Source organism: Mytilus trossulus, chromosome 2 (assembly GCF_036588685.1).
Source record: "Mytilus trossulus isolate FHL-02 chromosome 2, PNRI_Mtr1.1.1.hap1, whole genome shotgun sequence".
In the NCBI taxonomy this organism is placed as follows: Eukaryota; Metazoa; Mollusca; class Bivalvia; order Mytilida; family Mytilidae; genus Mytilus; species Mytilus trossulus.
Genome location: NC_086374.1, coordinates 14680257 through 14699229, shown reverse-complemented (window position 1 = coordinate 14699229; position 18973 = coordinate 14680257). Strand labels below are relative to the sequence as shown.

Genomic DNA, 18973 nt, shown 5'->3' with positions numbered 1-18973 from the left:
TGCACAATAATCACCAGAAACAATATTAGCGCTGCATAACAGAAATATGTAAAATGGTTGAAAAACACTCAATTTGGTTCCGTATTTTATTCATGAGGTAATGCCTGTACTAAGTCATGAATATGACGAAGTTGTCTTATTCGTTTGATGTGTATGAACTTTTGAATTCGTCTTTAAGGGACTTTCCGTTTCGAATTTTCTTGGAGAATATTTTTGTGATTTCACTTTTTACCGGAAGGATAAACATTTTACTGGTTTTGCCTCCAAAGGCGATTTCTTTCTCTATTTGTATTGTTCGATATATTCTGGTTATGAGTGTTCACTGTTAACTGTAAATTAGACAATGTTTGAAATTTGCGTACATAAAATCAACAATAATATTTAACAATTTATTTAAATTATTCTACCACAAAAACATATTGATAACAAATAACAACAAATAATCATCTGAACAAGTTTAACTCAGTCTATTTTTTGTTGTTCGAAGACAAAATAAATGACATACTAGAGTTTTGAAGAAAAAAAGAAAGCACTAAAAAAGAAAAAAAGGCAGATAAGATTATAAGTCAGTTAGAATAGGCAAATCGTAGATTACCATTATAGAATTATGGTATCACAAATGATATTTCTATTTCTTCGATTCTTGAATTTTGTAGACTTTTTTTTCTTTAATGCTTTGGGATGGTTGCTTTACTAACTTCAGTTGAAAATATATAACTGATAATTACTTCAAAAAGCATTTCAAATTTCATTAATAATTTAACACATACTCAGTACAATGATAATTTTTTTTACAAATATTGGATGTTTTAAACGCCTATGTACAGCAAATAAAAAAGGATAGAAAAGATGAACAATGAATACAAATATACATAGAAAAGGATGTATTGCATGACTTCATTTTACACGGACACAGGAATAATCTTTCTTATTCTTAAACAAATAAGAATTTATTGAATATTTTGCTTATCTACATTTCAGATAACTTATTATAGTTTAAAAAACCGAGCTCTTAACCGTTTGTTCTGTCAAGATCCCATTCGTCATCAGATGAAAGTACTCAGTATAAATGGTAAAATTTGGTATGCAGGTATGTATAAATGAATTACTATAAATTGTTGCAAGTTGCAGAGGTTAAGGTAAGATTTTAGGTCAAATTGTCCCTGATATTCAATGCATGATTTTAATTTGTATAATAAATAAAGAAAAAAATGTTTTCTGTTCTAGGTTTTTGTCCCCTAGGTTAATATCAGCCCATTTTATTCCGTTGTGGTCGCAAATTACATAGTTTAAACAATTAAAATATAATTTGAAACAATACGATGTTTTTATAACATAAACATGCATAGATTGGGCAGATCTACTTGATTTTTGTTTGTTTTAAATGTTATTAAACTTCGTAACCGATTTGACCTTTAAACTGTTTTCAGACAAAACATGCAATGAGTGTTATAAATTGCTATCCGGGTATCGTTGATGACGCGATGAAAGTAAATGCACTACAATGATAGAGTTATATATTCAGTTGAATGTTTTGACTCATACATTGGGAGAAATTATGAAGCTAAAACGATTTTCACACAGGAAGAGTATTTTATCTAGTAAAACACTTTTAAGCAACGCATGCATTCTTCGTTATTCAAGCCAAAATGATTTGTGTCAAATTGGGTTATCAACTAGTAATTAATAGATTCATTGTTATGAAATCCTTGTATTTGAAATTCATCAAACTGTGATTGATTATGGACTCATACATGTATATTTTTTTTAAATGTTTTTGCAATGCAGGTTGAAAATAATCCAAAAATGTAACTTCTAGGAATTTTTACACCTTTATATTGCTGCATTATTGACATAGATCGGAATAAATGCTGTTAAAGTATTAGCACCTAAACTGTAGTACATAAATCAGTTCGTTCTATACCTCGTATGCGATCTTTTAAATCCAGGGAAAAAAAGAAAAGAAAAGTTATAGCACCAATCATGCCAATCGTACATAAACTATTCAAGACATAGACGCAGTATAATTGTTTGAATCGCCATCTCTGCTCAATCGTAATAACAATTTATCACTTTTGGATTTCACTGCATTTACTTCATGACCGTTACAAACTCCTATACATTTAGCATGTTTGTCCCCAGACATGTCGGGGTCTACATTATCACTTTTAGTCCCGTCGGCAAGGTCACTACTGGGTTTCCTTATTTTCAATGTTAATGGTTTGTCTTGAACGGTTGATTTATTTGGCAGTATCATATAATTGTTATTTTGTAGAGACGGAGAAATTGGATTTTGTTTTGAGTCGTCACTGACATGACCGCTGTCATCCAGATCAATGGGTGGTTTATCATCGTTGGGTGTTGAGGCTGCAGTAGGAGATCGGAGAGGAAGCTTCATTGGGGTATTTGAAGATGACACCCGTTGACCGAGAAAAGATACATAGGATGTCATGTATGACTTTGAAGAAATTTCACTTTGTTTTGAAGTTGGAGACTTATCAGCTGTTGCATTGTTATTGTTATTCTGAATTGTATTTTTTTCTCTTTCACTATTTTTCTTCATTGTTTTCATGGACAAATCAATACCACAACAAGTTTCTTGCTGATCTACAATATCTGATAAAGCTGATTCGTCATGGGATATTTGAGAATCATTAACTTCACAACCGGAGTCTTCGAAACACTCATCATCAGAGCCTATATTGGTCACCGATGACACACAACCATTACTACAAGTATCATCGGAAACCACCAGGAGTTGTGCAGTGTCAGATACACTTGGTCGTTTGGCAGGATTTCCGTAAAATGCATAAGTTATCTGAAGTACGCTATCCTGTTGGAAGAAAGTGTAAGATATTTAATGTTTTGAATTGTCAAGTCGATTAATTTCAAATTAATAATTTGAAAGGTTTAAATTTCAACAAATATGAAAACCTTGCTATTAATATATTAATTTAAATAAGTGAAATGGTTAAATACGTTTATTGATGTGAGGATTTTAAAGGTTGAAAATGTCTGCTGATCTATATTACAGTAGCAATGACCCGGTATGTTACCAACCGACTGTTTTTTTTCCTATAATTCCTTGAATTGTTTTCTCTGGCAATGGAAGAAATATTATTCTTCGTCTTGACTGAAAAGGGTATACAGGTCAGAAAATGTCTATGCAGGCATGTGGCTCAATATTGGACAGCCGAATCCATCCATGAATTGTAAATAATTCACAGAATGCGAAAGAAAATATATACGCCTCACAATAATACAGTTTATGTTTATTCATGGAGTAAAGCAGTTGTTATCCTTTCTTTTGATGTATTTGAGCTTTTGATTTTGCCATTTGATTAAGAACCTTCCATTTTAAATTTTTCTCCGGAGTTCGTTTTTTTTTAGTATTTTACTTTTTTACTTCTTAAAATCAAATCCTTCAGATCAGTATCAAGCTTAACGACCAACATGCAAACTATTTAACATATATTAACATGCTTACCCTTCTCCATCCAATAATATATGCTACATCTACTAATGTGTAATGATCATCTAACAACTCCTCACCACAGAAACAGTCCACCTGAAAACATGTAAAATATACCTGTACATAGGCAATACGAAATAAATGATTAGACTATTAAATAATTGCAACAGTAGAATACTACTGTTCAAAAGTAATGAATCAATTTAGATTTACATTGGTATGACGAAATGCAAAATATACTTTACGGTCCAGCATGTTTACTCTAGATTTTAGAACGCGAACGTTGTTGATAAGAAAAAGAAATTGTCTGCCAAAAATAACTTTTTCGAATTTTTAATAAGATGATATTCCATGAATATTTTCATATTTAATCAAAATTATCACGCCGAGATGTCATTTATTTGTTACGTTACAAAATCAGAGGCTTGAGCGTAGATATTATTCAATATTGAACAATTGACATTTCAATTTCTGTAACAATGAACACGATAGAAATATTCAGAATCAATCGACATGATTGCATTGAGCATAAATATAACAAAGTGTGCATGTCAGATCTCACTACATGCTTCGTTTACGTTTGTAAACATACAATGAAACATATCCATGTATCAGAAATAAGACGATGACGAAGTAAGAAACCAAACTCAAAATATCACATTGTAATTACATAATCTGTTGTGGTGATAGTTTTTTTTTATTTTATAGAAAAGCTGTTCAATTACTTGTATCAATTCAGTATAATACCTTCGGCTGTCTATTATTTTATTTCATATAACATGTATAAGCAACAACAAAAAGTATAAGCAAAATTTCAGACTCCAACACATCCAAAAAGGGGAATTCCATAAACCCTGAATAAATCAAACGCTCGCACTTAAGGAAAAATGAAACCTTGGAAAAAAATAAATAGCTACCCATGACATAAATAACTGATATAATGCCATCTTCTGGAAAACGGCGAAGAACATGTAGTAAACGCATTCTAGATTAAAATGCTACAAATAAAATATCTACAAACGTCCCCACAACGCATATCCATTGAGGAAGTTGTAACATTTACAACTCAGCAAGATGTATATCCAATAGAATAGTCACATTTTAACACTCGTCGCTAGTACGAGTTGCAATCTTTGTGAATATTTAATACACCCTTGTACCAAGTCAGTAATATGACAGTTGTTTTCCATTCGTTTGATGTGCATTAGCTTTTGATTTTTGTCATTTAATGAGGAACTTTCCGTTTTGAATTTTCCTTGGTGTTCGGTATTTTTAATTCTATTTTACTTTAAAAAAAAAAAAGAAAAGCAACACGAAATCCGATGTTTGTCTAAAGGAGTATGCATACATTGAATAAGTGTTTTGTGAAAATTATCAAGACAATGGAAAACCAACTTTTATACAGAAACCCGTTAATGTATCAATAAGAACCGATTTATTTGAAAATCAGATGTATGTAAACCTCATATACGATATATCTGATATAATTTGTCAAAAAACGTATAATCATCATCCTCCCTGTGGTTGACTTTTAAACTTACTGAATACTCCTTCGTTTTTCAAACTCAACTAATAGAAGAGGTCGGTAGCTTAAAAATATTAGACTTTGAATGCAAAAAAGAAATCACAATGGTGAGCGTGATAGGTTGTAGCTAAAATATGTGTATTCTAAATATTTTCGAATAAGTTGAAAACTCAAATATGTCTGGAATATATTTTCAAGTTAACTATTTTCATGGTCTGTAGAACAAAAAATAACTAATTAAGAAATCTGAAACATTAAATGTCATTTGAATCTTTTCTATGATGTTGCAGTTATATTTCAACAATATCATATAAAACGATTGATTTTATAGGGGAACACAACTATACAATGTATCTCAAATTATGCCAGCAGAATATTGTTTCAATCTCTATGGATTTTATTAACTAAACAAAAGTTTAAAAACATAGAAATAAGTCCTTATGATCTATTTCTAGTACATTAAATAACAGTTTCCTTTTTTTTACCTAACAATTTTGAAAACCTTATACAAAATTTCGATTTTGCTCTGCGATCCGTTCAGATATCATAAAACGTATAATTTCAGATTCCGTAGACATGACATGATCCTGGGATGATATTTATCAGATTGAATTAAGGTCAAACATTCGGAAAGCAAAATGGTATACAAACAAAAAGGACCGAAAGAGGATACCTGAAACATTATATATAAACATTGCCTTGGTTATTGCAACAGATGTTTTATACAATCAAACATTGTCCAGATTGCAAAATATAGTTTCTTTTATAGTCAGTTATGATTCCTATATTTTTAGATTATAATCGAATTTTTTTTAAAGACTTGCGTTGATAATAAGAAAAGCACTATATGAAATAATTAAAACCTTTTTCAATGTATGTTCAACTCCTATTTTGATAGTATGTTACACCCAATCGCATTTATTCTTTTTTTTCTAAACAGATTTTAGAAATCCATAGCTATAAAACATAAAATCCAGAAATATGTACATACTACACAATAAAATCATATATGTAGCCGTATATAAACGAAAGGTTAAAGTAAGTAACATATGTTGTGTAATGGATAACTTACCTTATAGCGATCTGGCAGTGAAAATTTCAACTTAATAAATTTCTTCAGGTGTTGTATAGAGACACCAGCTGGACATAATAAATATCTACAGTCTTCAAACTGAAAGATAGATGCATGCGTGTATTTTGATGAATTTCATAGTTGATTAAGAGAAAACTAACTACTTTTTTAGTTTAGATACGCGTATTGACGAAAGTGGTTTAGCAATCAATTATTAAAAAAAAATGAATAAATTCAAAATCCAAAATTGTATTCTCTCTAGATTTAAAAAAGGAGAAAAATAAAATAAATATTGATTACACGATTAGAAAATGAGGAATCTGAGATATTCATTCATAAAATGTAAAATTACGAAAAACCGACATTTTAGGCGACCATGATATTTCAGACTACAGGAAAAAAAAGAAACATCTAAAACACAAAATTAGTAATCTGAATGTATTCTATGTTAATTGGTATGGGCTTTTATAAAAAAATATATCCTAGAGAGCTTCGATTACAAGAGAAAACTATTTACATATTGACTTTTGTAGACGAACCGGGGGTCTGACGAACAAGCCTCGTATCCTTAAGGAGTTTTAAAAAAAATGTTGAGATTGCTTAGTTTTTCTGTCTTCATTGCTACCTTAATCAGAAACATATATACTTCCCACAAATGTTAAAAATGTCAAAAACGCTTTCAATCGATTTTTTTTGGATAAAAATAATGATAACAAAATGTTCCGATGCAGAAATAATTTTCTATTAAAACGTCTTTTTTTCATTATAAAGAAGATGAGAAAAATTTGTAATTTTACAGGATTATGCACGAATCGCAAATTCCAAAGGTTTTGAATCTGTTTTTTCATGATGATGATCCTCTCTCCTTTCATCTTTAGTTTGAATGATATTTTAAGCATATCTATAACATAAATCCTTGTATCAGTATTCTATATACGTCATTGTATTGGTTGGTACTACCAAGGAGGTCGAATTTTAATACAACTTCCTTGATACTAACGACGATTCATTAAACAATTATTTACTTTTCAACTCACAATTACCTTTTCTGTAAAAGTGTCTTTGGCTGCTTCCCTGAAATAATACAAGAATATATTGTACCTTCTGATCGAAGTGCAACAAGTTCATGTTTTACTTACAAAAAACACCTTCACGACAGTTGAAAAAAAAATGTTAAAAGGGTTAGAGTGAGCGTTTGAATCATCAAATAAATAAATGAATCCATTTATCAGATAATCGCTGCGAAAATGTACAGGACGTAAGAATACAGTTTGAAAATCAATGAAATAGTGTCGTTCGATCATTTCCGCCAGTTTAAAAAGTGATTTTCACAAAACTTCACATGCGAAAACAAATCTGTCAAGTGCGCTCAATTACAATCTGATGAAGATATGAAGTGAAATAAAATACGAGGTGCATACTTGCAGTATAAAGTAAAGTGGCCAATCTTATCAATGAAAATTGGTGCATATTCTGTGTAAACACTTTCGCCATATGCATGATGACAGAATTTTCATGGATGATCAAAACTACACATTACATGAAGCCTTTATTTTGAATTGTTATTTTTTAGAGTGAAATTTTTGCAAAATGCATTATGAATCTGTGAATTTGGTAGTGATAATTCATAACGATAATTTTGTGAGGTTCTTACCGACTAGAGAACTGTATACACAAACTGAACATCTCGTCAGAGCTAAAAACGATTCTCGTGCCTTCTATTGGAATGTTTACTGATGTATCTGAAATGCGATATAATTCCAACGTCATTTACGTATTGTATTTATGCATACTGATTGATATCAGTTTTATTCCGTAAGAGGCTTAAGACAGGCTATATCACTTAAATATACATTACAAATACTAATACTTGGGAAAAATCATCACAATTTAAGGACCATGTCAGGCAACATCAACTCGGAAGGAAATGGAAAATAAAGACCATTAGGACTATTGATATATTAAATAAATAATGAAATTCTTAAACACATTCAGTAAATCATCTTTTATATCGTGTTCATGCCGAAAGACTTAAACATGCGGCTAGTGTGATACAGTCATTGGTATTTCGCCTAACAATATATAATGAACGGATGTTCAGCCTAGCAATATAATGAACCGGTATATCACTCCCCGCAATAAAGTGGTATTTGAAGAGTTGAGATGTACAAACTATATCACAACACACCTATCTTAAGATGCAATATCAGCACTATCAGAGACTTTTAGAAATTTAAAGGACTGGAAAAAAGCTTGTTTTGGTGCTCAAATTTCAAATATGACGTCAAAGATACTCATCTTTCCATGACATTATATTGAATTATTAATTGATTTAACAATTTAGAAAATAACAATATCGATCAAATGTGAGCAGTATAACAAAATCTTGTTTAACCGTAGATGTTTTTGATATAACAACCGAACAAATATGTAACCAAAACATTTTCCTGACCTCAGTCTCCTTTTCGAAATCTGAAATACTTGTGTTTTTTCAAGGAATTTATGTCAGTTAACCGCGTAGAATATTGATTTATTTAAATAGTTATAACCGCCAACCCCCCTTCCGATTTTGTAATAAACTTATATAAGACATAAAAATATCAATTCATTCACATTATGTAATATATAGAGAATAATACATGGCAACATCTGTATCATATGTCGTATCATCCCGAGACATCAATATCAGCCCGAGGGCCTTTAGGCCCGAGGGATGATATTGGTCGAGGGTGATACGGCATGTGATACGGATTTTGCCATGTATTATACGCCTTATCATATATTTCAACAGAAGAGTATTATGAACTGTTTTCTGATCCATAGCACTGGGTTACCTTCAGTTCTGCTTTTGTCTTGTTTCAAAGCTTTAAAATAACTGCTCAATTATTTATCCGAAGCACCTAGGTTACCTTACAATCTGTTGTTTTGAAAATATTTTGTTTATTATTGTATATATTTAAGTGTTTTGTATTTTTTATAGTTGCATTGAGTGTGCCAAAAAATATGTTGTAAACACTTGATGTTCGTGACGTCACATACAATATGAAAACTTGATGTACGTAACGTTACAAACCAAAACAATGACGTCATTCCAAAAAAATGACCTATTTTTAGAAAAAAAATTCTTAAGCAAAAAAACCCCTAAAAACCTGACTTTAGTTAAAAAAAAAAAAAAAAAAAAAAAAAAAAAAAGGTATGTGATACGGGTTTAGCCATGCGATACGGGGTATGCGATACAGGGTAGGTGATACAGACTGGAAAAAAGAACCTTTATTAGATATACAAAATAGCTGTATTTTGTACTAAATATATGATAAATAGAGAATAATACATGGCAAAATCCGTATCATATGTCGTATCATCCCGAGACATCAATATCAGCCCAAGGGCCTTTAGGCCCGAGGGATGATATTGGTCGAGGGTGATACGGCATGTGATACGGATTTTGCCATGTATTATACGCTTTATCATATGTTTCAGCAGAAGAGTATTATATGAACTGTTTTCTGATCCATAGCACTGGGTTACCTTCAGGTCTACTTTTGTCTTATTTTAAAGGCCTTAAAAGAACTGCTCATTTACTAATCCGAAGCACCTTGGTTACCTTACAATTTGCGTGCTGTTGTTTTAAAAATATTTTGTTTATTTTTGTGAGTTTTTTATAGTTGCATTTAGTGTGCCAAAAACTATGAAAACTTGACGTTCGTGACGTCACATACAATGTGAAAACGACGTTCGTGACGTCACATACCAAACAATGACGTCATTAAATAAAACTTTGAGGAAAATTTTTCTTGAGCTAAAAAAAATTAAAACTGACTTTATGTAAAAAAAAAAAAAAAAAAAAAAAAAGTAGGGGTGTGATAAAGGGTAGGGGTGCGATAAAGGGTATGCGATAAAGGGTAGGGGTGTGATAAAGGGTATGCGATAAAGGGTGCGCATCAAAATTGCGCGATATGGATTAAACAGCAGGCTATTTATCACATATGCAAAACTACTGTATTTACTACTAAACATATGATAAATAAATGTAACAAGACCTGGAAAATTATAATACATCCTTTATTTGATATTTCCTTATATGATATCAGAGAACTGTTTACCCACTTTTGAAACTATTCAAGGAACACTTCCAATTTTAGTGAGTGACTTCTACAATACAAAAACTGTATGATGATATATATAAGATCCGCTCAAGATACTCTAGTGGTTAAGAAAAAACAACAACCAAAACAAACCAAATAAAAACAACTGAAAAAATAAAACCGGAAAGGGTTTAATAAAACGACCTATCCCTTCTAATGTCAATATTGTCAGAGGAAGTTGCAAGATGTTATACGAGTTGAGGTTCCAAGCACACCCAACTCGTATAGCTCAGGAAGTGAGTTTACCCATTACGTTCAAACGTTGCAACTCATCGCTGTCAAGCCGAGCCCAGACATGAAGTCACTCTGTGTATATGTACTTGAGAAATGTGTGACGAAATTACTTAACAGTTCTAAACATATGTAAATACAAAGTAGCAGTAGTACTTATGTTAAGAGTGACACAAGTAGTTGTTGGACAGATAAATGAACGAACAGAACGGACAAGGCAAATGTAACTCGGGAAACGTATTCATAAAAGTTGCTTCCTAATTCTTTATTCGAATTATATGTAACATTGTACTCTGGCGTTGTTATAATTTTCCAATTAGAAATACTGTGAATACTATTGAACGTAAGCGATAGTAGGTGCTCTAGAACCAGTATACGGTTATTACTAAAGTAAAGCTCTTAAACATTCAAAGCAGGTGATCATTAAAAGACTGCCCACTCAATAAAAGCTTATGGTTGCACATCGGGAGCATTATGAAATGTTTCAATGAGAAAAAAATACAACATTGCAAAAACACTCAGCTAAAACAAGCACACCACTCTCTAAAGCAAACCAAACACTGTAACCCAATCCCTCCTTTAATATAAAAAACATCATAAATTCCATCTCCTATAATTAATTAAAAAAAAACCGAACTTACATCTAATAAACATAAAAAATAATAAAGATAAATCAACTCTTTCCCAAAAATAACAACAAAACGAAAGAAGAAAAAGAAAGCAAACTAAGGGATAAAGAAAGAAAAAGTAATTTAAGATCGTTGTTAAAAATAAAATGTTTATCACGGCTCATTACTACGATAATGAAAATGCATTGAAATGATAATCAACGATTTCAATTGCCAAAGACGTCTAGTAATTAGTAATACTCTGTTCACAAAGATATTCCTTTCTTTTGATCAGAAGAGGACACTAATCAGATCTTTAATTTCAATATCCCTTAGGAGCAACTGACAAACAAATATTACATTTAATGAACTGCAAATGAATTTGATTATTTCGCTCTTAGCATCCGTCCTGTGTTCTTCTTTTATTCGAGTGAAACGAAAGACAAAATCCGTGACTTGATGAATCAAATATAAAACTTGTGTGAGGAGTACATTGGCGACTGAAAGCTTATACGTGTTATCTCTGATAAATCTTTAAAGGCTTTGCACTGTGTATAATAATCCCATACGTACATATTTTTTGTACTTGTTGGTGTTTTTTTTAAAGTTCAATTGGTTTCCGTTATGAAAAAAACAGTCATTACTTATTATAGTACGTGTCCTGTAATGCAATTTTCAGCCGCTTTTCAGCTAGAAATTTATAGACTTAATTTGTTTAATTTGTTGAAAATGCTTCCCGAATTTTTACAGCTACGGTATATATAACTAAGTTATTTAATTGTTGTTTCTTTTGTATTTTAAGCAATAAAGCGAAAAATTGATTAAACAGACAAAATCCTTACTACCAACACTTTTATTATAATATTAAGTACCAACTAATTCCACTAATACATTACATGATACACATATAATATTATACCACACCTTCGGTTAATATGTATGCTTACATTAATAGGAGGTAAACGCTTATTATTTTTTGTCTACTAGTATTCGTGTTCATGGCTTCACAACAGCTTAACAATGTCAACAGTATTTGCTTGAACTTGGGTGCATCAGAAGACAAATTGTTAATAATAAATATGCTTTGGATCTAGAGTGTATTTTCTCTCGGTCCTTTTTATTCAAATGAAGATCTCTGACTTCTACAAATAAACTTAGTATTTCTACACTATTCAAAGATCCCATGGAGCAAAATCATTTCCGACATCTCGCAGACATATAGAAGTGAAAGATGAAATCAAAATAAGTAAAAGCAATTTGTTTTTGTAAAATATATACTTTTGGGTTAATTTGCAGAAACGTTTAAAACAGTTCGAATCCAAAAGTCGTTAGAAGTAAAGTTAGCTAGCTACTGAAAAATGGTTGATTGTGACCATGACATATCTACCGTGACATAGAGGGGTGCTTTACTTACCACTGTCGTTACTATGTTTTATATTGTCATAGAACTCTCTCCGACGTTTCATCTCCTCTGTAATAAAAACATCATAGTAAATGAAATATACGCATATGCAACTTTTCAACATAGCTGTTTCCAGTCCTTTTTTGTGTTAATAAATTATATTATACGATTTTTCATTGGTGTTTTTTCGTAAATTAATTTTTGTTAATTTAAAACTTAACAACCTATTGAAAGTAACCATTTCCAAAACTAGTAATTATTGCTGCAAAATGCAATATCTTAAAACATGGACCATTTTTTTTTTTAATACCGACCTTTAAATAAACCAGGGACTGTTTTATATACAATATCCTGCAGCGTGTTGTCTGGTCTGAAAAATGAACAGGCAACAGAAATCAACTACAAGGCATAACAGTCTTTCTGAAGTTAAAAAGGTTCACCTATCATAATATAGGTAATGTTAAGCTATGAATTATATCAAGCAATATAGAAAATTATTGAAAACTCATGTCAGAACGCAACGTATACATGCAAAAATCTCGATTTTTAAAGTTAAAAATGTGATTTCTTTTTCATTTTAAAAGAAAAATCAATTTGTTCTTCGACTCCCCTGTGTGTGTGCTAGTCAAAGCCATCAGTGTCAATCAATCTGTTTATCTCGGCATTAATATGTATATCTAATTTAATCTTTAATAAAATAGTAAATAAAGCTACATTTTCTAAATGTCTTTCTAAAAAAATATCGAAGAAATACCTGATGTGTTCCAGTGGCCGTTTCTTGTGCACCAGCACTTCACAAACAGGACAGTAATTACTTGTATGTAGATAGTGTATTATGCAAGTGCGACAAACTGAAAAATATAGGCAAAGTTAATGTATTAATTATGAGGTATACCACACTCACTATAAATCACACGCATTTCGTAAAACTGTGAAACTATCAGAGTAAAATATTGCGTCTGTTAAAGGGCCTTTAATGATATAAAACATGATACACAAGTTCATGTTTATATATGTTCATTCATATTTAGGATTTGGAATATTTTATTTTGGATGTTGAGTCCGAGGGATGAATAAAGTACACGAATTTGGAAACGTGGATGTATAAATACCTGTTGCTAGGTAAACATTTTAAATGGTCCCATTGAACACCATTTATTTTAAGTGACTGATGAGAAAGTTCCAACTATTAATTAAGACCAACCCACTATTCATATATGCATACATCAACATTATTTGGTCCCTAACAGTAAGGCTCATTGGAAATCACACCACGTCTTCTTATTTAAATATGAAACATTTGCCACTGGACGTTAATCATCTATTGTGATTGCTACGGGGATTTCAATAAGCGCCTTAAAGGAATATGGAATATTTCTTATAATCATACTTCCAGTAGAGAATGAGTATCAATAGTAACTAGGCATTGATATCCGTTTGTAATAAGCATTTACATTTTCTAGATCATTTTCCTTCTTGGACTACGGATATGATTTATTATGAATAATCTCAAAGGATATTCGAGTCGGGAATTGTGTTGATAATGTCAAATGCCCTTCAATCAACATGATCAATGCTTGATATCAATAATCGTATAGATTTTCAATGCAATCATTTTTTCTCTCTTATAAATTATATTGTATTGTTTTGGGTGTAATGCATAATTATAGGTCATGCTGCCCACCAAGGGTCCTTAATAGACACTATTCTTAATCTTACATTTATTAAAACTTTATACAATAATACCATGTTATATGTATATTTGATAAGTTTGTTCCAGATATAGAAACAAGCTACTGAAACTTTTGTCGAAATATTTGTGCCTAGTTTATTATCTATCAGCACATTTGTTTACATACATCGCGTTAACTAAATACTTTAATAGATTTTATTACACCAAAGGCGACGAGTCTGACAGTTTAACACGTTGTTTATTATTTCCGAAAAATTGTTTCAGTGAACTGTAAATACTGATCTTCTGCTTTTTCATTGTTTTGAATGTTTTATAGTACCACAGGCGGTTAATCGCTTGAAATCATCTGGGGATATGCAGTTCTCTAATAAATTCATGAAGTCATGTTTAGCCATGAATTAAGGCATGGACCACCGAAAACAATTGTTACTTACATTAAACTGGAATTATAAGTGAACTCCATTGATTATTGATACTCGTTATGTCCGCAGTAACCAGTGATGGACTGCTGCTTGTTAAATGCAATATATTAAATAATATCCATGGAGTTTTAATGTCATAATTTTCTTATTAATCGGTCAATATAAGTGTACCCCTACAATATGTTTATAAATACAAAACATATTTGACACCTGGGGATATGAACATTCTGAATGATTGTAATAAAAGCATGCACAATTGATACAACATCGATATATAAATATGCATATAAACTCATTCTACTCACAGGAATGTAAACATTCTACAATTGATGTTGCGTCTATTAGATATCCTCCACATAATACACATATCAGATGTGCGTTTAATTCAGCTAATTTTAACTTGTTTCCCTCCATCCTATTACGTCTGTATCCAAAATGTTTACATTTTACAAGCTAATTGCCTAAAATAAAATAAGCAATTGCAAAATAATGAAATATCAATCATTCTACTGCATGTGATTACGATTTCCAGTATGCTTAAGTTGTATTGATTCCTTTTAAAAGAAAATGGCGGAATCTGCAGGAATATCACTTGGCGGGAAAGCACATTCTATAATTCTAAAATATCCATGAGTTCAGCAGTTGGCGTGTCATGTCCAAAACGTAGCTAATCACAGCAGAACTGACCATTAGTGAGATATAGTGATAAGATAACTGCGGTCATTTCATTGAAATCAACAGAACCATCACGATGTATTCGGCTTGTTAATCGAACATAAATTATAAACTAATAAATAAAATATGACAAATTTCTAGAAAGCTGAGTGATAAGATATAAAATTAAGCTTTCCATTCATAGAATCTTAAAGCAAAAATCATTAAGTGCAGAAGTGTCAAAAAATACTTACCATATCAAAATACATTAATAACTGTAATAACTAATAAAATATAGATATAATACTTTGAAATGAACCACCATGCATTAAATTAGACGTTCATAATGTTTTTAAGTACAAACAAAGTTTTGAAGTATACACAATTTTTTGAAGTATAATTTAGTATAAAAGTTTTATAATTATAAAATATCTTTATACTGTTAACTTATAATATGTTAAATTACCTTGACAAAGGAAGGTTACTTTAGTTTCCTTTGAAAAATATTACACAAAGCTGAAATTTTGCCAAAAATCTAAGTCAGACAAGTACGTTAAACTTGGGATAGAGAAGACAAATAAACAAAACAATGCTTTAAACACGTCAAACCTATTTTATCACTTCTACTCAATAACTTTTAACACCAGTTTGATGATAATGTGTATCCGATTTACACCATAATTACATTAAAAAAATATACCGTAACTTATTCATAGTAGCGATATTATCGGGTCCGCGTCTTTTGTGACGTAGTAAATGATACTGGTACAAGGTTATGTACCGGATAACTTATTTGACAATCACATTTCTAAAAGTAGTGGTTGATATGTATGATAGTAAATTAGTATGCTTCATAAAGTATGCCATCCTATGTACTATATTAAAACAAACTAAACCATGCACACTATGTAACAAAATTAATCAATCATAAATGTGTAAGTTATACATTTCATCGAAACTTTTAATCTTTTACAGAGGTACAGTTAATATGTATGTTAAATTGAAACCCTTGAAAAAAAAGAAAAAAAAAGGGCAAAACGTATACAAAAATAAACCAAAAACCCTAAAGACAACCTGCTTTAAAAATACTAAAACAAATTAAAAACAAAAACAAACCAAAACAACAAACAAAACAAAACGAACAAAACCAATGAACAAAAGAAAGAAACAGAATTTAACATACACTAAACACAAAAGAAAGAAAACTGAAAGGTAAAACCTACTAGATTAAAATCAAAATTAAAATACTTAGTGGCTAAAGTTTTTCGATCTTCATCTAATCTTAATATTATATATAGTCCAAGGTTCGGTTACCATTCATAAGTCATTACTGAATACATTACATTTCAACTTTAATTTCAATGTTCGGTGAAGATTTTGTTTTAAATTTTATATCAGTGATTAATAACAATTTCATTACATATGAATCCGTCGGTCAAATTATCTTATAACAAACACATCAAACTGAAACAAAATGTACGATTGAAAAAGATAGTTTTGTTTAAATAGACGTAATACCTGTAATAATATTGCATATTTCAGTATTTAATAACACGTTTTACGTGTAAAATGACAACAAAAATCAATCATTAAAACGATTGCAATTGAAATAAAATAACTTTTATCGAAAAAGAATAACTTTTATTCCCACATATAACTACGTAAAAGTTTAATGAAGCTGCTAATCCTCAATTTACATATTATTAAATCTAGTTTTATTGAGAGAATATTATTTTGCTATGGCCGTTGGAAATAAATTAAGAGTATAAATTGAAATTGGAGCTCGTTTATGAACTTTTCACACGGTATACCATACATGTTTAACTCAATCCGTCATAATGATTAAACATGGCAAAATAACATGTTCATCATCAATCTTTATCGAATTAGAACATGGAATTCTTTAAGTTATTCTTGTATAAATCGAAACAATTTATTGGTTAATAGTACACATCAATTTTGAATTCCCTTTAAACAACTAACGTATAAACAGTTTTAAGTGTTTGTTGTTCTATGACCAAATATTTTACTCAAGAGTCGATGTCCTTAACTCGTATATAGTAATAAATATTTTAAGATATTAGTAATTAAAATAGATTATATAAGTACGCCACTCTTATCTGTGTGAAAGTATGCAGTACACATTTCCTCTGACGTAATAACCCTCGGATGTAATTGTGCACGAATCATTAATTTTACATTAAATAATAACTACATAAATATCTGTATAAAATTATATAAAATGAACAAGTCAAGTATAAAAATTTATAACATTTTTCATCGCGTTAGAATTTGCATCTAAATATGTTTCACGTGATCAAAAATGTAGTAAAATGTAATTACTAAAACAAGCAAATTAGAGAGAGAAAAATGCATTGAATGTCAATTAATAAGTATAGTGAAAATGTTAAGTTCATCTTGTTTATTAAACGGCTCATTCCTTTACTTAATTTTAAAAACTGTTTCACGAACTCAGAACTGTACCAGCACGAGGATAAATCGTTTAAAACTAAGCAAATATTTACAGAGAACATTAAACATAAACAATTTTAGTTACGTACAGACAAATATACGTCTAAAGTAAATGATTAACTTTAGATATAACTAAAACTCTTTTAATAATAATGCTAATATTTAAATTCTGTAATGCATGATTCTGTTAATGTTATACATTAGCTGCAAAAATCAGGACGCCCTGCAACAAATACTACTCATTACAATAATTTAATAAAAGTTGAAAATTTGTGCATGTTTTGTTGCTTTTTCAATAGCGCTGATACCAATTCAATTACCTGAATAACAAAATGCAGGTGTAACACTTTTCCCTTAAAGATAATGAGCAACATGCTGTGCCGTAAGCGTAACTTTAACGCTTCTGCAAAACCTGCAACATATGGTTTCCAAACAACAATGCTTCACCTGTAAATACTTATACTATTTCAATATTTTTTTTATTATTTGTAAAGAACAGTGTGCAGATTAATTAACATGCCAATTTCCTCACTCTGTTTAAAACCATCGTCTGCACAAATGCACTTTTGTGTAAATTTATCGAACTACCGCCTAACTTGTGCCGCCATCTTTCGCTACGTATGCGGCCAATGTAGTCAATCAATACAGTTTAGATAAAAATGGTGATATGACTATGAATCTAAGTTAATAAATCAAACAGACGAATAATCAGAAGATTTACCTACCTCCATTTAAACTTTTGTGGTCACTGTGGTACATAAAACCACACACATAACCGCCGTCAATAAATTGGGTCGATACACATGTCACATGACCTAGAACTGTTGTGTATTCAGTTTATCCTGGTATTGTATGCAAATACACATTTTATGGACAAGTAACATGAAATTAAATGGTTTCGTACCTACTATAATTTCCAAATTTTAAAAGAACCTAGACTGGCAGCAGCAAAACAAAATACAAACACCATACACATCAAAATTTAAAACTCAAATTAACATAAATTAATTAATGTTCTAATCTAAATTTATAATCTACATATTGAAGACTAATCTGAATACTTTCAATTACGCAGAAAACATTTTCAAAAGTTAAAATTAAAGTAATTAAAAAAGATACATTGCGAAAGTGCCTTTTATTTTGTTCATCACTTCAGTTTTCACAAAAAAAATATCTTTAACATGAAAATGTGTTGACATTTTAACATGATTGTAATTTTTCTGTACAAATTTAACCAGCAAGTTTTCTTTCCGTATTTATTCCATATATTATGGTAA

General features: G+C 30.4%; 1 protein-coding gene across 4 annotated transcripts; it reads right to left on the bottom strand.

Moving 5' to 3' along the window:
• Nucleotides 1-375: 375 nt before the first annotated feature.
• On the bottom strand, nucleotides 376-18546 carry LOC134706563 (polycomb complex protein BMI-1-like). Of its 4 annotated transcripts, none has more exons than XM_063565592.1 (10): nucleotides 18422-18546; nucleotides 14876-15031; nucleotides 13210-13306; nucleotides 12770-12825; nucleotides 12468-12524; nucleotides 7724-7811; nucleotides 7113-7143; nucleotides 6070-6168; nucleotides 3488-3568; nucleotides 376-2833 (listed from the first exon to the last, which is right to left on the bottom strand). In XM_063565592.1, the coding sequence occupies exons 2-10, from the start codon at nucleotides 14982-14984 to the stop codon at nucleotides 2006-2008; spliced, it is 1446 nt and encodes a 481-aa protein (XP_063421662.1). In that variant the 5' UTR covers nucleotides 14985-15031; nucleotides 18422-18546; the 3' UTR covers nucleotides 376-2005. The 4 variants fall into 4 exon arrangements, with proteins under 4 accessions (XP_063421662.1, XP_063421663.1, XP_063421664.1 ...); XM_063565593.1 differs by lacking the exon at nucleotides 18422-18546 and adding an exon at nucleotides 15834-15979; XM_063565594.1 differs by lacking the exon at nucleotides 18422-18546 and adding an exon at nucleotides 15691-15821.
• Between the last annotated feature and the right edge of the window lie 427 nt (nucleotides 18547-18973).

What these genes read in the sequence shown, in the direction of transcription:
- LOC134706563 (XM_063565592.1), bottom strand. Translation starts at nt 14,984, where the DNA reads ATGGAGGGAAACAAGTTAAAATTAGCTGAATTAAACGCACATCTGATA. An exon ending in AAGACACTTTTACAGAAAAG is followed by an intron (nt 6,169 to 7,112) that starts GTAATTGTGAGT and finishes TCTATCTTTCAG; the next exon opens with TTTGAAGACTGTAGATATTT. An exon ending in ATATTATTGGATGGAGAAGG is followed by an intron (nt 2,834 to 3,487) that starts GTAAGCATGTTA and finishes TTCTTCCAACAG; the next exon opens with GATAGCGTACTTCAGATAAC.